The sequence below is a fragment of the Macrobrachium rosenbergii genome, chromosome 22 (genome assembly GCF_040412425.1).
Source record: "Macrobrachium rosenbergii isolate ZJJX-2024 chromosome 22, ASM4041242v1, whole genome shotgun sequence".
Classification (NCBI taxonomy): Eukaryota; Metazoa; Arthropoda; class Malacostraca; order Decapoda; family Palaemonidae; genus Macrobrachium; species Macrobrachium rosenbergii.
This window is the reverse complement of record NC_089762.1, coordinates 25,778,866-25,796,620: the sequence shown is the minus strand read 5'-3', so window position 1 is coordinate 25,796,620 and position 17,755 is coordinate 25,778,866. Positions and strand designations below refer to the sequence as shown.

At 35.3% G+C, this 17,755-nt stretch overlaps 2 protein-coding genes across 2 annotated transcripts in view; one reads left to right on the top strand and one right to left on the bottom strand.

Annotated features, from left to right (window-relative positions):
- Window positions 1–6,732, top strand: part of eIF3j (eukaryotic translation initiation factor 3 subunit j) — a 28,936-nt gene extending 22,204 nt beyond the window's left edge. Inside the window, exon 7 of the mRNA XM_067124473.1 lies at window positions 5,422–6,732. Within this exon, the coding sequence (XP_066980574.1) occupies window positions 5,422–5,466 (45 nt within the window). The 3' untranslated portion in view covers window positions 5,467–6,732. The remainder of the gene's footprint in view (window positions 1–5,421) is intronic.
- Window positions 1–17,755, bottom strand: part of LOC136850681 (uncharacterized) — a 210,535-nt gene that overhangs the window by 78,345 nt on the left and 114,435 nt on the right. The gene's annotated exons all lie outside the window — the stretch shown is intronic.

Sequence of the window (17,755 nt, the reverse complement as noted above, 5' to 3'; positions counted from 1 at the left end):
TAAGCTGTAGGTCCCGTTGCTAAGTAACCAGTAGGTTCTTAGCCACGTAAAAATAAGTCTAATCCCGGGCCAGCCCTAGGAGAGCTGTTAACCAGCTCAGTGGTCTGGTTAAACTATGATATACTTAACTTTTTTTCTGAGATGTTGGCGAGTTACAGCGCAGGCGTAAGGAAAATGTTTTTCAAAAATTCACCATAAATCGAAATATTGTGCTAGAGACTTCCAATTTATTGCAAAATGAAGGTAAACGATTGAATATTACTAGAATGTAAGAGTTTTAGTTTTTACAATTTGCGTCGAGTTTTTACCATTTGAAATTTTGGCAGTTATCGTGATTTATGTGAAAAGGTTCAAAACTGATAAAAGCAGCTATTATCGTGATTTATGTGAAAATATTTCAAAACTGCAAACATTACGACAATAAAAGAATTTCTACAATTCACCATAAATCGAAATATTGTGCTATTTTCTGTTGTATTCTATTACAGTTTTGCTTATAATTGCGTTTTTACCATTTCGGTCAAGTTTTTCAGGTTATATAAATGAAAAGTTTATGCTACAACCATGAGACTAATCTACATGAAATTGCAACATTTCCATATATAAAACTTTATGTAACGACTAATATAAAAAACATTACGACAACGCGGCGAAAAGAATTTCTGGCGCGGATGTAAGAAAAAAGTTGTTTAAAAAAATTCACCATAAATCGAAATATTGTGCTAGAGACTTCCAATTGGTTGCAAAATGAAGGTAAATGATTGAATATTATTAGAATGTAAGAGTTTTAGCTTACAATTGCGTTTTTTGACCATTTCGGTCAAGTCAAAGTTGACCGAAGGTTGAAATTTTGGCAGTTATCGTGGTTTATATGAAAATATTTCAAAACTGATAAAAGCTACAACCATGAGTTATTTTCTGTTGTATTGTACATGAAATTGCGCACATTTTCATATATAAAACTTTATGTAACGGCTAATATAGAACTGCAAAAATTACAACAAAATGACGAAAGAATTTCTGAAATTTTCGGCCAAGTTACCGCGCGGGCGTAAGAAAAAAGTTTTTTTCAAAAATTCACCATAAATCGAAATATTGTGCTAGAGACTTCCATACAATTGCGTTTTTCGACCATTTCGGTCGAGTCAAAGTTGACCGAAGGTTGAAATTTTTTGTAGTCGACGTACAGTACGTCCACTTGGCACCCAGCAGACAATTTTAGTCGACGTATGATACGTCCAGTAGGCGTTTAAGGGTTAATATATTTCATGTTACAGTAAAGTCCCCATATTTGCAGTCTCACGATTCACAGACTCACCTATTTGTGGATTTCTCTATGGAACATATACACGCATTATTCACTGAAAATTCACCCATTTGCGGCATTTTTCACTGAGAAATATTCACTGATTACTGTATTTTTATGTCATTTTCATGACTAGATGCACTTTTTGTGATAAAACTGTTAAAATACTCAGGTACCCAGGTAGTGCTGGAGTTACAATAACTTGATGGGTAAGCAGTTAATACCCATACAACAGAATTTTAGAAAGTATTTTTAAATTTCCCGCAGACGCAAGCAGCAGCATACAATCAGGTAGCCAGAGAGACCAAATTACAATACTTTCTTTTCTTCCATCTCTTTATCCCATCTTCTAGTTAAAAGGGTAAAAGAGAATTATAAAAGTATTGTTAGCAACGTTATACCCCTGCGTAAATGCGTACAGCCATAAACAACCAAATGAGAAACTGTTGTTTTGCTTATAACCGAATCATATAACAACAGCCGTTTTGCTTCTATTTCAACTATCGTACGGTACTGAACAATTACGGTACTTATAGTACAAATGAAGTTAAGTAGAATAGGACTGATATATTCTTACATTATACTGTACCCTTATTTGCTTTGGATAAAAGATTGGCAAGGAAATATACTGCTAAATTTAAGTGACTGTAAATTATCGTGCATCGGCAACAAGGATGAAACTTGACCATTAATTAAAATTGGAGAGGAAGTATTCTAATCAAAACTAATGGGCATGAAAGAACACATACTACTGCTATTTTTACGCCGATAAATGATAAATACGTAAAGCTCATATTATGATGAAATCAAATGAAAATAGCATACAGAATCTTGATTTTTTTTACACAAAACAATCATGCCCCCAAACAGCCAACATCATCTATTAACAAAAAAAAAATAGCTAATTAATTTCACAACAAGACGTATTTAAGTTATACTTCGACTTAAAAACACTTTGTATAACGAAAAATAACCTTGCCCCATATAAATAAAGTATCTAGAGATTCATTTACGCTAACTAGAAGCAAGAAAAGCGCTCTGAACTGAGTTAACACAGCGAAATAAACTTAACATGTAATCGATTTCCAAACCAAAACATTGATCACTATGATTGCAATTTATAATACAAAAGCAATATAATATATACAATATTATTGGATACAGTGAATTAAAGGATAACATTTTAAAAGATCCGTGGAAAAGATGCATATTCATTGTGTTTGTTTGTATAATATAGAGTACAGTATAATGTAGGTAAGGCTACCGTATATGTATACGATATACCATAGTGTAGGCTAAGCTAATTCTTCTTTGTTATTCAGTTTCTCTTTGTATTGAATTATTATAAGTTAGTGAATGAACCTCTTGAATTAGCTGATATTAATAATTACAGTACCGCGTATGTATAAAGTATACTTTATAGTGTAGGCTAGGCTACCATATTTGTATACATGGTACTGAATACCCTAGTGGAGGCTAGGCTATATTCGAGATACGTTTTTTCCAACAAACAATGGTTTTTTTTTTTTTTTTCGAACCTGACCCCATCATAAGTAGGATAATACCTGTATAAGCATTTTTAGAGGTGGTTTTTTGTGTGTGTGTTTTAATTATCAAAATAGGCAGTTCTAAGTGTTTTTAGAAGGGTTCTAAGTATATGCGGATTTAAGGCTCAAACAAATTCTGAGGGCTAGGGTTCTGAACTTGACAAAGAAACAATTTAAAAAAAAAAATTGTTTTCAACTGTTTGTGGTGGTGTGGAGAGCTATCTCTCTCTCTCTCTCTCTCTCTCTCTCTCTCTCTCTCTCTCTCTCTCTCTCTCTCTCTCTCTCTCTCTCTCTACATGGAGAAATTGGTCGTTCCTGTAGATGTAAAGACAAGTGAAATATGCAAGAAATTACTTGGTTCTGATAGGAGCCCTATGCCCCAAATTGATAAAATAATGATCAGGAAGAAGACAGGCTAAACTGTATGAAGTCTTGGGATGTGTAGTCAGTGTTAATTTCCCTGGAAAATTGACATTATGCAATTGTTGGTTAATCTGGATGACACCCTTCTGTTGAATATATGTGAAAGTATTCAAACAGGGTAGTATCCTCACACAAAGTGGTGGGAGAGAGTGGGACTGGGAATTATTAGTTATCTACATTTTTTATATGTACGCAGTTTATTGTGGTAGAATTGGTCTTGTTTTATTTTTGCATAAGAAACAGTGATATACAGGATAAAAATGCATTATAGCCAAGGCATTGTTACAATAAAAGATATCTTTAAAGTTGACTGATTTTCGGAATTAAAAAGGTATAGAACAAATTTTTTCAAGATAGAAAATGGATTTGAAAAGTATTATAATTCTGAAGGATGTATCTTAAGTTTTCAGTACACATTTTTCAATTTGTTTTGTTTTTTGTTGGTATATGACATTAATATAAAGTGTTTTAAGTTTTTTTTATAAATTTAAGAATAAAAATTTAGTTTAATTAGGATAGTTGTGTCAACAATATGTATTAAAAGTTTTATCAGCAAGCTATATTCAAAGTTTTATCAGTTAAAATGCATATCATTCAGGTTTTCATTTTGATAGGAATAGGGTTTTTAATCACAGATTTATGAAGATTTGTTAAAAAGTATGATGAAGGGAACAGATAATTAGTAAAATAAATTGAATACCGGTGATAAGTAAAATACCCTATAATTATCCCCTTGATTGTAAAAAAACGGAAAATTTAGATGGGAGGACAGTAGCAAAGAGAATACTGTAATAGTAGAAGTCTATCATATCTCTGTAAGGTCTGGCTTGTAGAGCAAGATTTATATAATCCAGTTTGTTGTGGGGATATGTGTAAAACATTAGATTTTGAAATGGAACACAGGAATCCCCAAGACAGGACACTCAGCAAACACAAGGGATAAAGACAAATATTCTGGGAAAAATACACTGCACTGTGTGCCAGTAACATGAGAACTGACAATTGTGAAAAGGAGGAGAATTGGCCCATAACCCTCCCAACTGGGAAATAACCCATTGCAACAATTGTGATAAACTAGTCAAAGGTATGGGTAACTATCATGTAAATATATTTATGCAAAGGTGCTTCCTTTAATTGTAGCAAAGAGCTTCATATTGAATTTAAAAGCTCTGAAGATGAAAGAGTTTGATTCATGTGCTTTGTTTTGGAGCTGAGAGAAGCCTCCTGTGAATTTTCCAGCTAAACCCAGAAATTTAACTCATAAAGCCAACGTGAAATTTAATTTTTTGAGACTAAGTTTCTTAGAGCGTATATAAAGAAAGATATGGTCTGAAAGCATGGGTCTTTTGGAGATGTGACGAGACCAAGAAGACAGACTTCATTTGAAGACAGGTAAGAGGAATAGTAAAGGATTCAAGGACTTAAGTTTGGCTATGAATTCAGTACCAAATGAAAGTTCAACATATGACTGAAATGAGACTATGTTTCCAAATGGATAATGAGGTCTGCTGTGGCTGCACAGTACCAAATCTCACTGGACAGTTTATGAAGCCTGTGCACACTTATAGAGGAGACAGAGACTAGCAAAAGCACTGTTTTGAGGGTCAAATTCAGTGATGGTATATATGCCAAGTGTCCATAAATCAGAGGTCTGGTAAGCTTGTCCTCAATGAAAATCATCACAACTAAGAGCTTTAATTGAACCCTGAAGAATCAGTTGGGCAAAAGTTCAGTGCAGGCCAAAAGTGTACTTGTCATTTACTGAAACAAAGCCATGCTGCAGAAAATCTGAAGCCGAGTGCGATAGTTTAACATTGTTCTTGAAAGTGAAGAAATCTGTTAGTATTGAAACAGAAGCTTTAGAAGATTTGCATGGGTGGCAATAGCTGCTGTCATGATTTCCAAGAATGCACAGAAGTTATGTGGGAAAACTTCCACATGTGATGAAGAGACTCTTGAATGATGGTGAATGCTTAAACATTTAATATTCACAACACTGCCATACAAGGATAGTGCCTTGAATTATGCAAGTGTTTTATTACCATTATTATTCATTTCATGAACTGGTTTTGAAGGTATACCCTTTAGTGTTTATTAAAAATATGTTAAATATTTGCCATTAACAAATTTTTGTTTCCTTTGCAGGATATAGGCAACGATTATGGAGCTGAATATGACGACTTTATGTAGTGTATTGTTCTTTTAGAATACATTTAATATTCATTAGGCTTACAAAAATTTCATTTGTATATAAAATTCCATTGCTTTATGGATAAAAAGAAAAAAAAATAATTAAATGGAAGAAAATTTTTAGCTTGTCATTGCTGGAGTTGCCTGTGATTGCCAAAATGCAGCCTATTAAAGAGATTGTATATATATTTTTCTGGATGCTGGGCTGTCAGCATTCTCATAAAGAAATATATGCCCTTTTTTTTTCCTGTTCATCAATTTCTTTATAGTTGTGGTTGTTTTTTAAATTTTTGAGATCTTGGAGTATCAATGCAGATTACATTGATCCGATACAGTTCTTTATCCAGTTGGTGGCAATAATTGATAGAAAGGAGAAAGGAAGTTGTTTTATTTCTTCCTTTCATGGATCTGAATATGAGGTTATATATTAGTGATGTTCATGTGTAAATTAAGCAGCCAAGCATGTGATGGCAGTTTCCTTTTGACCTTTCCATTTATGGGAGATATTCTTGTCAAAACTTTCATAATTTGCTCGATTTCAGTTTTTTTGAATTGTAATATCATTGACTTCCACTGTATAACTTCCTTTTTTCTTTCTGAATCCATATCTCCATTTAAAGAGCGTTTATTTCGTCATCAATTCTTCATACAGTGTATGGTCATTTTCAGTATATGGGTACATTTTTGTTATTTGACACAATTTGGTATTGTTTTTAGAGTCAAATATTAGTATGCAGTTAAGAGTGTGCTTGACTGTCAGCACCCTCCATTGGGCAGTGTAAGCAGCTTCATTTCTAATTTACATAATCGTAAATTGACATACACTTCCTTACTGGGTGATTACAAGACAAGTTCCATCCTTTTTACATAGTATTTTAAGCACCATACCTGATTGTATTTGAGCTTGGATTGAAGATTTTTTTTAACTTTAATTTGGTTTGGTGTCATAATGGTTTTTCTTCCATGGGTGACCAATCACCGCTTTTATTGCCATACAGTGCAAAATCAAATATTCTCTCGCCAAGCTTACTTATTGTTTGCAGATACAACTTGTGGCCTTAAAATGTTTTATCTTGTGGGTGAGTGTTGACAAATTCTCTCTTAACTCTGTTCCTTGTGGTAAATATAATGATTCCTTGTCACTTTAAAGATGAAGCGTAGATATTGGTCACGTGCAGGAATGTTTATACTTTTTATTTATGTCTGAAAAGAAGACCTGCAACTTTGTGTTTAAATCTCATAAAGTAATAAAGAAGTTTGTTAACAGTCGAGGTTTCTGTTCCTTGTAAATGAGTACAGTACATTGATATATTTATCAAGATGTCAGTACAGTATTCATGTGAATGAGTTTAGCTCTATGAAAGTTCAAGATACTTTTGATGCTACATACAGGAAAAAAATAAAGATGAAAAATTTATAAGGGGATATAAAGAATAATAAGTCCTAGACAAACTTGTCACATCAGACAAATGAGCAATGTAAACAAATGGAATAGAGAGGAAATACCAGGGAAAAAGGGAGTACCAAAAGTAATGGGAGACTAAAGAAGGAAGACATAGAAAAATTTTGAGAATATTTATTAGGGAACAATGTATATATCAATAACACTTGCATAAAATATTGAAAAAAGTTGGAGAATTAAGTGCATGCAAACATGATTTTTAGACTAAGCACAGTAGTAGGTTAAGCTTTAAACAAGTACCTAACCTTCCCTGCCACTTTACCTGGTGTAGGAGTGTGTTTACATATATTACTTCTGAATCCACATCTAATTTTATTTGATAAAGATTTTCTTTATAACGGTGAAATGGTTATGAAAGATGCTTCATCTAAAAAGTAAGGCATAATTCTAACTTTTCTTACGAAGTGTGCAAAGAAAACCTACCAATATGAGTGCCAGGTATGAGCACAAACAAAAGTTATGAAAGTAAAAAATTATGTACACAAACAGTGCAGGTGAAAATAGAATAAGAAATTGGAAACCTGAAAAAAGACACACAAACCAGTAAACTGGAAACCAAATAATACATAAAAAGACAGTAGAAACATATGATGAGACATCTTGGAGGGGGGGAAAGAATGGTGAAAGAACAAAATGAACAGAATAGGAGAAAGCCTAAAGCTCTACCAGAGGATAGGCAAGGAATTTGATTAAGAGATATACAAGAAATGAGGAGGCAATTGGCAAGCAAATTAGGTTTGATCAGCACTACAGAGAAGTACAAGAAAAATTTTATTAGGTGTCAATGAGAGAAGATGGTAGAAAAGTGTAACCAAAGTCACCTTGTGCACATGTTCATTTCAATTTTTGCATTATTGGTTGGCAGATGTTATGTTTTCATTTCATGATATACAAAACCTTTCATTTGACATAAGTATGTTCCAAAATCTTAATTTGTTCTTATAAACCCATTACTTATAAGTACCCTTGTTTCATATCAAACGAGCCCAGCCACACCCATGCAAAGAGCTGAAAGAATAAAGACCCATAGTAAATATGTAGGCTAGCTTCACAAACTGGAAAGAGGTGTGTACTTTCACATTCCTGTGTATGTTTGGTTTAAAAATGGTCAGACATGCTGCTGTCCTTCCCAGGGCTAACTATTTTTATTTCCCAGTTGCTGTGTTGTGTCATTACATGTCATATTTCACTTTCCTCCCTATATAATAAGAGGGACATCCAGTGTTCAGTGAATTGAAATTTGTTTTATTTTACCTTTCAGCTAGTGACTACATGTAACCTTTGCGTTACTGTGAGCACTCTCTGTTCAGCATTATTCACCATGTTTTTCAATACATAACTCTTGCTTGGAGTTCCCCCTTTTGCTGGGTGTAATCACCTGTGTAGCGTAACTTTTTTCCTTGCTTATGCCTAGTCCATCCACTAGTTCTCACCCTGCTGCTCAGCACTGCGAGCTGCATTGACAACCAATTGTGTCCTCACTTGTTGCCCCTTCAAGTGGTTTCTTCCACTGGGCCAAGTCACCTTACCTTTGTTTGAGCGGAGTGCTGCCTTGGTTCATTCTCCAACTCTGGCCCCTCTAGGAGCTATTCCCACACATTGAGACCCTAAGAAAGCATGATTCAACTTGGCAAAAAACAGTGTCCTGCTGGCTGAAGATTCTGATGAGAAAACTGCAGATGTGCATGCGCTCCAAGACAACTGTACCTTCACATAGGTTCTTCCTTCGGTCTTTCATTTGTCCCCAAATTCTTGGCTAAGACTTACTTTACTAGGATAGTCGGCTTGCACTTGGATTCCTGTGCTATCCCTGCCTTGCCTTCATAGTTTCTCAGGATAGACCCTGTGCCTCGTATGAACCTTTAAGTTGTACCACCAGTGGGCTGAAACCTTTCAGCCCTCTCACTCTCATCTGTTCCCAAACATGAATTTCCAGAATCATCCATTGTTTAAGAATTCTATTTCCTATTGGCTTTGGCAGGTTATTTCACAGATTTATTTAGATATTTCTTAAGAATACTTCTTGCAACAAGTTCAAGGCTGATAAGGTTCAAGTGCTCTCATTCCTGACCTTAAGTATGATCTGGAGGTTTCTGCTAGTTCCTCGTTGGGCGAGTCAGTAGAGTTGTGGGCTAGCACTCGCTAGGCCCGAGTTCGAGTGTCCGGCCAGCTAATGAAGAATTAGAGAAATTTGTTTCTGGTGATAGAAATTTATTCCTCGCTATAATATGGTTCGGATTCCACAATAAGCTGTAGGTCCCATTGCTAAGTAACCAACTGGTTCTTAGCCATGTAAAATAAGTCTAATCCTTCGGGCCAGCCCTAGGAGAGCTGTTAATCAGTTCAGTGGTCTGGTAAAACTAAGGTATACTTTTTGAGGTTTCTGCTGTTCTTGGCAGACACTTGGCACTGCAAAGATAATTTTGCAAATTCTCACCAATCCCCTTCATGACTTCATCCCTCATTCTTTTGCACACATGAGGCATGTGTTGCCTGCAGTATCCACCGTCATTCCTCTTGTGCTTGATGAGTGTACTATCTTGGATGTATCTTCCACTGGAAATCCTTTACTTATGGAAGCTCCCATGAATCTGGAGGGTGTTGCTGGTTCCACTATCTTGTCTAAGCAAAACTGGACTTCTTGTAGCACCTGTGATTCAGGTCCTAACACTATGTTCACGACCTTATTTGTGCTTTCCTCACTCCTAAGTTGCAATTCAGGCAATTATGCTTAAGGGGTTTGTAAGAACCTCATACTAAGTTTCTGAACAAACCTTATACAATAAAACATGCTTTTCTACAAACCATTATTATAACTTTCGGTGCCTCTCACTTTTCTAGAAGGAGGTTGGCACTGGAGAATAAGAAGAGTGTTGTCCTGCTGTTCATGGAGCTTGTCTGCACATGCACTGTGGGTCTATCCTCTTTCAACTCTTGAGAAGGTGTGGCTTGGCCTATTTCACATGGAGTAAGGTCATTTATGATTACAGTTATAGGTTTGTAGGAGGTGGGTGTAATGAACTTGTAATATATTTGTCTATGCCTAAATTTGCTGGAGGGAGGAGTTGGATAGAATATCTCTCATCCTATACACCACATTGAATGAGAATTTCAAGGCAAGTTTTCTAGGGCAACTAAGATAAGTGCCGAGTTCCTTATTTTTTCATCTTAAAAGATGGCAGGCTGGAATGAAAAATATGTTCAAGTAACACTAAGATTAGGTTGATGGGGAAGAAGCAAAAGAAAAATTGTTGTAAGGTAAGTGAGAGGTGTACAAGCAAATGTAGTACTGCATATCTAATGTAGCAGATGGTATCACAGATGCCCAATTAATGGGGAAAGGCAGGCCAAGAAGAAGGTAGAGTAATTATTTACCTTGAAATGTGAAGCTGTTATTGGGAGGCCAGTAAAAGAATGGGTATTAAAAAGGTAGAACAGTGTAAAAAACTTTTACTGTAATTTCCTGCACAATGGAGACAGCTACATAGAAAAAAAGATTAAAGAGGTTTAACTTGAAAGTTGTGAGATCCAGTTTTCAAGTGCATTTGAAGACTCATATTCCAATTAGAGTAGGTGAGAGGTGTGGTCTATTAGCTAGAAAATAAACTCAGATCATAAAGACCAATTTAGTGTGGAAAAAATTATAAAAAGTGAAGAGGGGGAATTTAAAAAAGTAGGAAAACCCCAAAATAATGCAGAAAAAAGAAATTTAGATATGAATTCCGGCATTATTTTAGAAGAGCAATGGAAATAATAAGATATTACAGTACTGGCCAAAAATTCCCTTACACACCCGATCAAATTCGCCTTCCAAAAATTACAGTACAAGAATCTGACATATGTTGGATCCCTCTTCCAGCAGCAGTAAAAGATCATAATGAAGACATACGTAAAGCAACCAAGTCTGCAACAAGTATGACTAGGGTCAAACATAAAAACTGCGATAAACGATTACGTGACATCACTGAAATCTTTTAGAATGAATAAATGGCAGGATTTGTTGAATGATGAAATATAAATTAAAGCAGTCATCAATACGAAAAGAATTTAATGAAGAAGAGTTGTATTAAGCTGTCTGATTACTCGGCACAACTATTTAACAGACGATTACTCGTGGTCCAATTACTCTGCAGACAATGCTATGCAACAATAACTATAAAACATATTTTATATGAATGCCCAAACTGCAATCGATAGTGGTCTGGTACTGGACATAAATTTCCCTCTCTCATTGTAGGTTTTACGAGGCTACAATTTACTTGATAAAATCCGATTAACCTTATTCCTTTGGGTTGGGACTATGAGAATTAAAATGTTTTCAGCTCAGTGGTCTATTTAAGCAGTTTTTTTTTTATATATACAGTAATTTCATGTAGTTAACATAAAAATGTTGATGATGATAATGGGAGGTGGTAACTCTAAAAAAGACAATGGGGTTAGAGCAGGTGACAAGCAAAAACTTTTTTTTTTTTTGTCAGAGCCCGAAATGGGAATGGTTAACCAAACTCCGATCTATTCCCTTTATAAAAGTATGCATCTCCACACGTGATAACAATCCTCCGTCTTAAAAAGAGGATGGTAAGTGGTACAATCATATAAGAAACCAGAGGAGATAGGATGTGCCTCTCGTAGAGGAATATTATGAATGACACATCGAGGTGGTTCATTGTCAAGTTTGTCTTCTTAATATTGCTCAACCGTGTTCCTAACTATCCAAGAAAGCGATCACCTAAGTTCGATCTTCGTCAAATATAACACAATTAACAATACTGTATATAGTGATGCCTCATAACGTACTTGGTTTAAAATATCGTTCATTAATATTTCATCCACAGTAAATAAACCCATGCTAATATTTAATAAGCTATCACAACCGTTTTTAAAAGCACGACTATTCAATTTCTTTCACAGTTTCCACAAAACACGATTTTCTTAAATTCTATCCATTTAATACAATAATTGGTGTTATTTCATTATTTCAATGTTCAAATAATACATTTGACATGTTGCCTGTTTGTATTATGTTTATTTCGTTTCAATAGAGCAGCCAACTCTTTCCCACTGTGTCCCGCGTATGTTTTATTACATTCTCTAAAGGATTCTTGCTGATACATTAATTTTTATTTCTCTGATAATGTCTACTTAGCACGTTCCATAATTTTCCTTGGTGTTTTAAAAACATCATTGCCTAATGGTTTCATCAGTCTTTAGTTATCATCATACGGCCAGGTTTATTCTCCGGAACCCTATCGCGGAAAACCCGGACTCACGGAACCCTCAATAACATTTTGTAAAGATAATTTGGAGGTACTATAGTATGATATCTACTGAACTATTCGCGACCTACCAAAAAATAGTATACTATCTACCAAACAACCTAATTAAGGCCTATGGCAATTACTTCCTCAAACTATATACAAAACTATTTGATCCCTGAGAGGCTAGTACTAAACGCGGCGAAACACTAACTCACCTACACTGTTTCGCCGTGTTTAGTACTAGCCCCTGAAGGGGTCAAATGCAGAAAATGGATGGTAGATATCATACTATAGTAGCACCGATAATTTTGATATTAATTCATCGCTGTAAAGGTAAAGTTCACAGCTTTAATTAGATGTATCATTTGTTGGTTTTTATTAGTGCGTTTACACCGCAGTCATTTAATAAGCATAAATATGTTCATGAAAAGTCGGCTTGAAAAAAAATTCTGTTAGATTTGAATGATAATCGAACAAACTTAAGTTCTATCACGGAAGAGGATTCATCGCATATTAGATCTACCAGCCGTTTACCAGATACCCTTAATCAGTCGTCAACACCGGTGTCTTTAAAAAAGAAAAACAAATTTCTAGGAAAATCAACCCCAAAAAAGATTCGTTTAGACTGGGTCGATATTCAGTAAATTTCAGTCCAATCAGGGACGAGGCGATTTTATCGGATAGTAGGTCAGATGAAAGTTTAACCCCCAACACAACAAGTCTGCCCTATGTCTGGAATCTTTAAATCTTACCGAAACGGACAACAAACTAATTACATATACCGATGGGTGGTTAAACGATAATTTAATAAAAATGCAGCTCAAAATATACTAGCGGCCTCGTTCCCAGCAATTTTTGGCCTCCAGGATACAAAATATATACCGTATTTCACGGAACGCAAGGGCTTCCGGAAAATAAATACTAATTTAAAACTACAACTGTCACCAAGCGCACAAATTCACCGGTTATTATCGTTTCAGTGAAAGGAAAATGGTGTGATTTATAGTGTTGACATTATGAAACCAAGCAGATCAGTAAACAGAAGTATACAGATTCAGATATCACTGATTTATATAACTCTTACAGATCGGTTCAGATTCTAGATGTCCAGCGTCAAACCAGTGGTTCCGATTGTGGAGTGTTTGCAATTGCAAATCTAACTGAATTAATATTTAACAACTCTGAAGCGAACCTTTCTAAATATGATATGATATACCGTTGACACGGAACCATTTACTAACTTGTTCTGTAAACAATAAATCATCGCCTTTTCCAAAAATATAAAACATGCCAACAGCGGAGCAGAAAAATAGTAGAGTTCAAGTTTATTGCACTTGCTGATTACCTGACAATTAATTACCTGACATAATTAATGACATGATAAAATGTAAAAAAAAATGCAAAATAAAATTATTTCATAAATATCGCGTAAATGTACATGGACCCACATTCAAATGACTGTGTAATTTTTATACTTGGTAAAGAATATAAAAAAATATATCACACAGCAACCTGCGGCACATCAATCAGTTTAAAAAAAAATTTTTTTGTTATGTGTTGCACTTATTCCGACATTTACCCATGAAGCAAAACTGTTGTCTATACTCATTTTATACTCATATGTAATTGATTTTCACGCGTGCTCTGTTCGACAAGTCTTTCTTCGTCCACTCTCTAAATTGTCATTGCTTCTTTTATATACATGTAAAGTAAAACCTCCCTTAAAGACCACTTCGATATAAATACCACATCAAAATTAAGACCACATTTCAACGGACTCATTTAGACGAAATAAATAATGGTTTCGTGAGCTCTGGGTTTTTTTCAAATATCAGTTTATGAACTTTCATTTCTGCATTAATCACGTTATGTATATTACCTGTTATTATTTCATATTTTTATATATCTCTCCATACGTATTATTGTCCGGCCTTTCCGCCGATGTATGTAACCACCTTTGTACGTTTATTGTATCACGGATTATTCTCATTTATATGTCATCTAACAAACACAAATTCTTGCCCAAATGCGTGACATGGTGACATGGGATCCGCAGGTCGGTGACCACCTTTCCGTCCGCATCCCTCGATGTATACCTGCTTCCGAAAAAATAAATCTGCGTTACGGGCTGCTCTAGGAGCAAGAGCCCGTGCTGGCACAAGGCCAGCTAAATCTAAAACAACAACAAAATAAATATCACAACTTCTAGTAAAGCGCTAATTATTATTGGGGTTTCAAACTCATTTACGTATAAAAACCAACAAGTGATATATCAAATTAAAGTTGAAAACTTTACCTTTAAAACGATGCCCTAATATAAACAAAACAAAAAAAATCTTTACAAATAAGAAAGCTATTGAGGATTCCGCGAGTTCCCGGTTTTCCGCGGTAGGGTTCCGGGGAATAAACCTGGCCTTATCACAGCAAATATAAAAATGATGCATATTAGGTTTTTGTTTTCAGACTCTTGAGTTTTCGTCAGACCATATAGTTTTCCAGAACATGTAAGAGGTATTTTTGCTAAAACTGTTCGGACACCCCAAACTCTCTAATTTCACATGGAGTCTTGATCTAAAACGCAGCCTTAGTTTTATACGAACGATTAGAATAAAACGGAATGTAGGAGCAAATGTTTCTAAGCTTCGTGTAGACCTAACTTTTGATATTTCTATTTGACAAGTGCGCCAAGACATTTTAAAGGCAATTTTCCGTCTTCCCCCTTCTCAATGGTAAATAAAAAAAGTTATTTACATTTATTACTACTTGCCGTGAACAGGAAAAAAACATACTCATTAAAGCATTATCAGGTTACTAAAAACAAAAAAAGGGTAATTCTATACATTATCTCCGCGCCTGTTTTTACCTTTTCAACTGTTTTTTTCTACACTTTTAGGGTTCCGATACTGGCGGTGCATGTTTGCTGCCGGCCAAATGGAATGTCCCTTCGCCGTGTTTAGTACTGGGCCGGGGGGGCGGGGGTGCGGTACCCATACGTTAACGAGTTATTGCACTTGCCGGACGGGATATGAACCGTTCGAAACTGACGTACTCGTGCTCTGTCTTGTGAAGATCGCGTATGGAAACCCCGTGTTGGATGGACTTCAGGGGTTAATTACAGGTTAATTAGGCTCGAGCGCCAAAAATGAAAGGTAAATTCATAATTAGCAACCAAAAAACTGTAGAAAAAGTCAAGTTATAGAGCCTTCGGCTGCGCGGAGCTACTATATAGTTCTACCCAAAAAAGAAAGTCAAACAATTATAAAAAAAAAAAAGTGAAAAGGAAAAGTTCCAAGAAGACCAACCTGTGTTGTAAACAAGTTTGTAATAGTTCAGCATAAAACAGATTTTCTTCAATAGAATATTTTTACATTTTCTATGATCATGTCTCACGCGGTACCAAAGTTACAAGGATCAAAGTCAGGAATATAAACATGAAAATAGGGAATCATTCTAATAACATAAAAACATATGCGGGATAAAATCCTTTCCATCGCACTTTTTTTTTTATATCTGACCCCATTTGACAGATGCTTTGCAGATTTATTTATGACCCATGTATTTGGCCGAGTTTCTCTTCTGCTGTAAACTCGGCAGTCACCTCGCTTTGGCCCTTTTTCATGATCCCATCCAAACCCTCTTCTGTAAAGTAATCAACAAGAAGAATACAAAAACAGTTGAGGGAACAACATCAAAACTACTTTACAATGTTTGTACCTGTGTAACATGATGCCTGCACCAGCCAACGTGACTTGCCATATTCGTTTGCTTAGTCTAAAGTGTAGATTGAAGGGTTAGGTTAAATTACTTCTCCAACCGTAGTGTGAAAGAATAGCCTCGAATGAATACGGTGAGTATTTAAGGTACTTTGACTTCAAGCTAAAAACAAAAAGACAGAAAAACCAAAATTCACGAAAAGGTACTAGAAACGGGTAACATATTGTGGTGAAACAAGTAAATGAACGAAAGTTAATAGTGAACAGCAAGACACAGTCATTTTAGTTTCAAGCAAATTCTATGAATAAGTGTGGTAGGAGAATCCTGACGACAACTTACTGAAAAATCTATTACAGTTAGACGCACCTACAGACGTTAAGGTAAAATCAGTTGTTTGACGAGCAAAAGTCGACGGGCTACACAAGCAACAGGAATGGGAAATTTTTACAATTATTATCAGGCAAGGGCATAAACACACTGCTTGGCATAGAATCATTAAAAAGATTACATTAGAATGGAAAACTATTTTCACGGTTACACAAAATGAGAGAAAACCCCACAGCTGATGTTCTGTTAAATTTTGAGCAAGTTTTTGAAGAAAGCTTAGGCACTGTAAAACACCCAAGAGCTGTACAGTACAGTACTAGTATTAATGCCTGATACAATTCCAGAGTTACTAGCATTCAAGGGTATACCCTTGAATGCTAGGAATCAGTGGCTTGAGTGTTCTCAAGCCACTGATTGAGGGAGAAATAACAAGGCTGGTTGAGGAAAACTTCAAGAAAAGCCATATATTCAGACAGGGCTACTTCTTTAGTATCAATGGAGAAAAGTGATAGAAATGTTAAATTATAATTATGGTGGTCACAAAGTAACTTTAAATCCCTAGCTAAAAGTTGCCTAGGATCCATTACCTAATGCAGCACAACTGTTTACTGGATTTTCATAATGTAATTTTCTTCAGAGATGAAAGATCTCAAGAATTTATTATGCAATAAACACATATATGGGGTCTTTAACGTCCAAAAGGGCTCTCTTATGGGGTAACAAGTAGTTCACCAATTTGGCAGCAACGAGAGGATAAAATCTGTAGGAACTCCATATGTATTTTGTTTTGTGGATGAAATTACAGAGGAAAATGAAGCTAAGCAAAACAGCAGAAAATAAAAAATCGACACTACCAAGAATTTTGAAAAAGCCGATATAAGTGTAAGTTTAAGTTTCGATATCCTATCTTTAGAGCATTTAAGCTTCACAACTGACTGACAGGGTGTTCATGAGAATCCAGATAGAAAAGTCACAGGTAAAAAAAGTCACAGGGAAAAAAGTCACATTAATCCTTCCTAAATAGTGACCCCCAAGGGTTTTAACCCGATATGTATCCACCTTTGTGGCGTGTTTAGTACAGGCCCGTTGGGGATTACCGAAAAAACATAAACGAAAGATCGTAAATATCATAAAGATAATGAAGATAATGACTCCCAAGAAATATTAGCCCTAGATAACGACCCCTGAAAACCCTTGGGGGCCACTATTTAGGAAAGATCCAAAATATTTTGTTTTATTACTTTAATTGCTTTAATTGCCACCATAAATTAATGTGACTTTTTTTCTGTGATTTTTTTCCCGTGACTTTATTACCGGCCACCGTTCAGGAGACAGACGGTAAGTCTGAGCCATTAAGGATACAGAAATTCCAAAAAATACATAGAAATTACAGTCGTTTTAGGGTCTTCTAGCGAGTTATGGTAAAATTAAGAAGGGTCTAACCTTAACTGCACATCCATTATGAGTTATTTAATCAAGAGGGCAGAGTAGTAATGGTAAAGAAGCATGTCAGAGAAGATATAAAGCC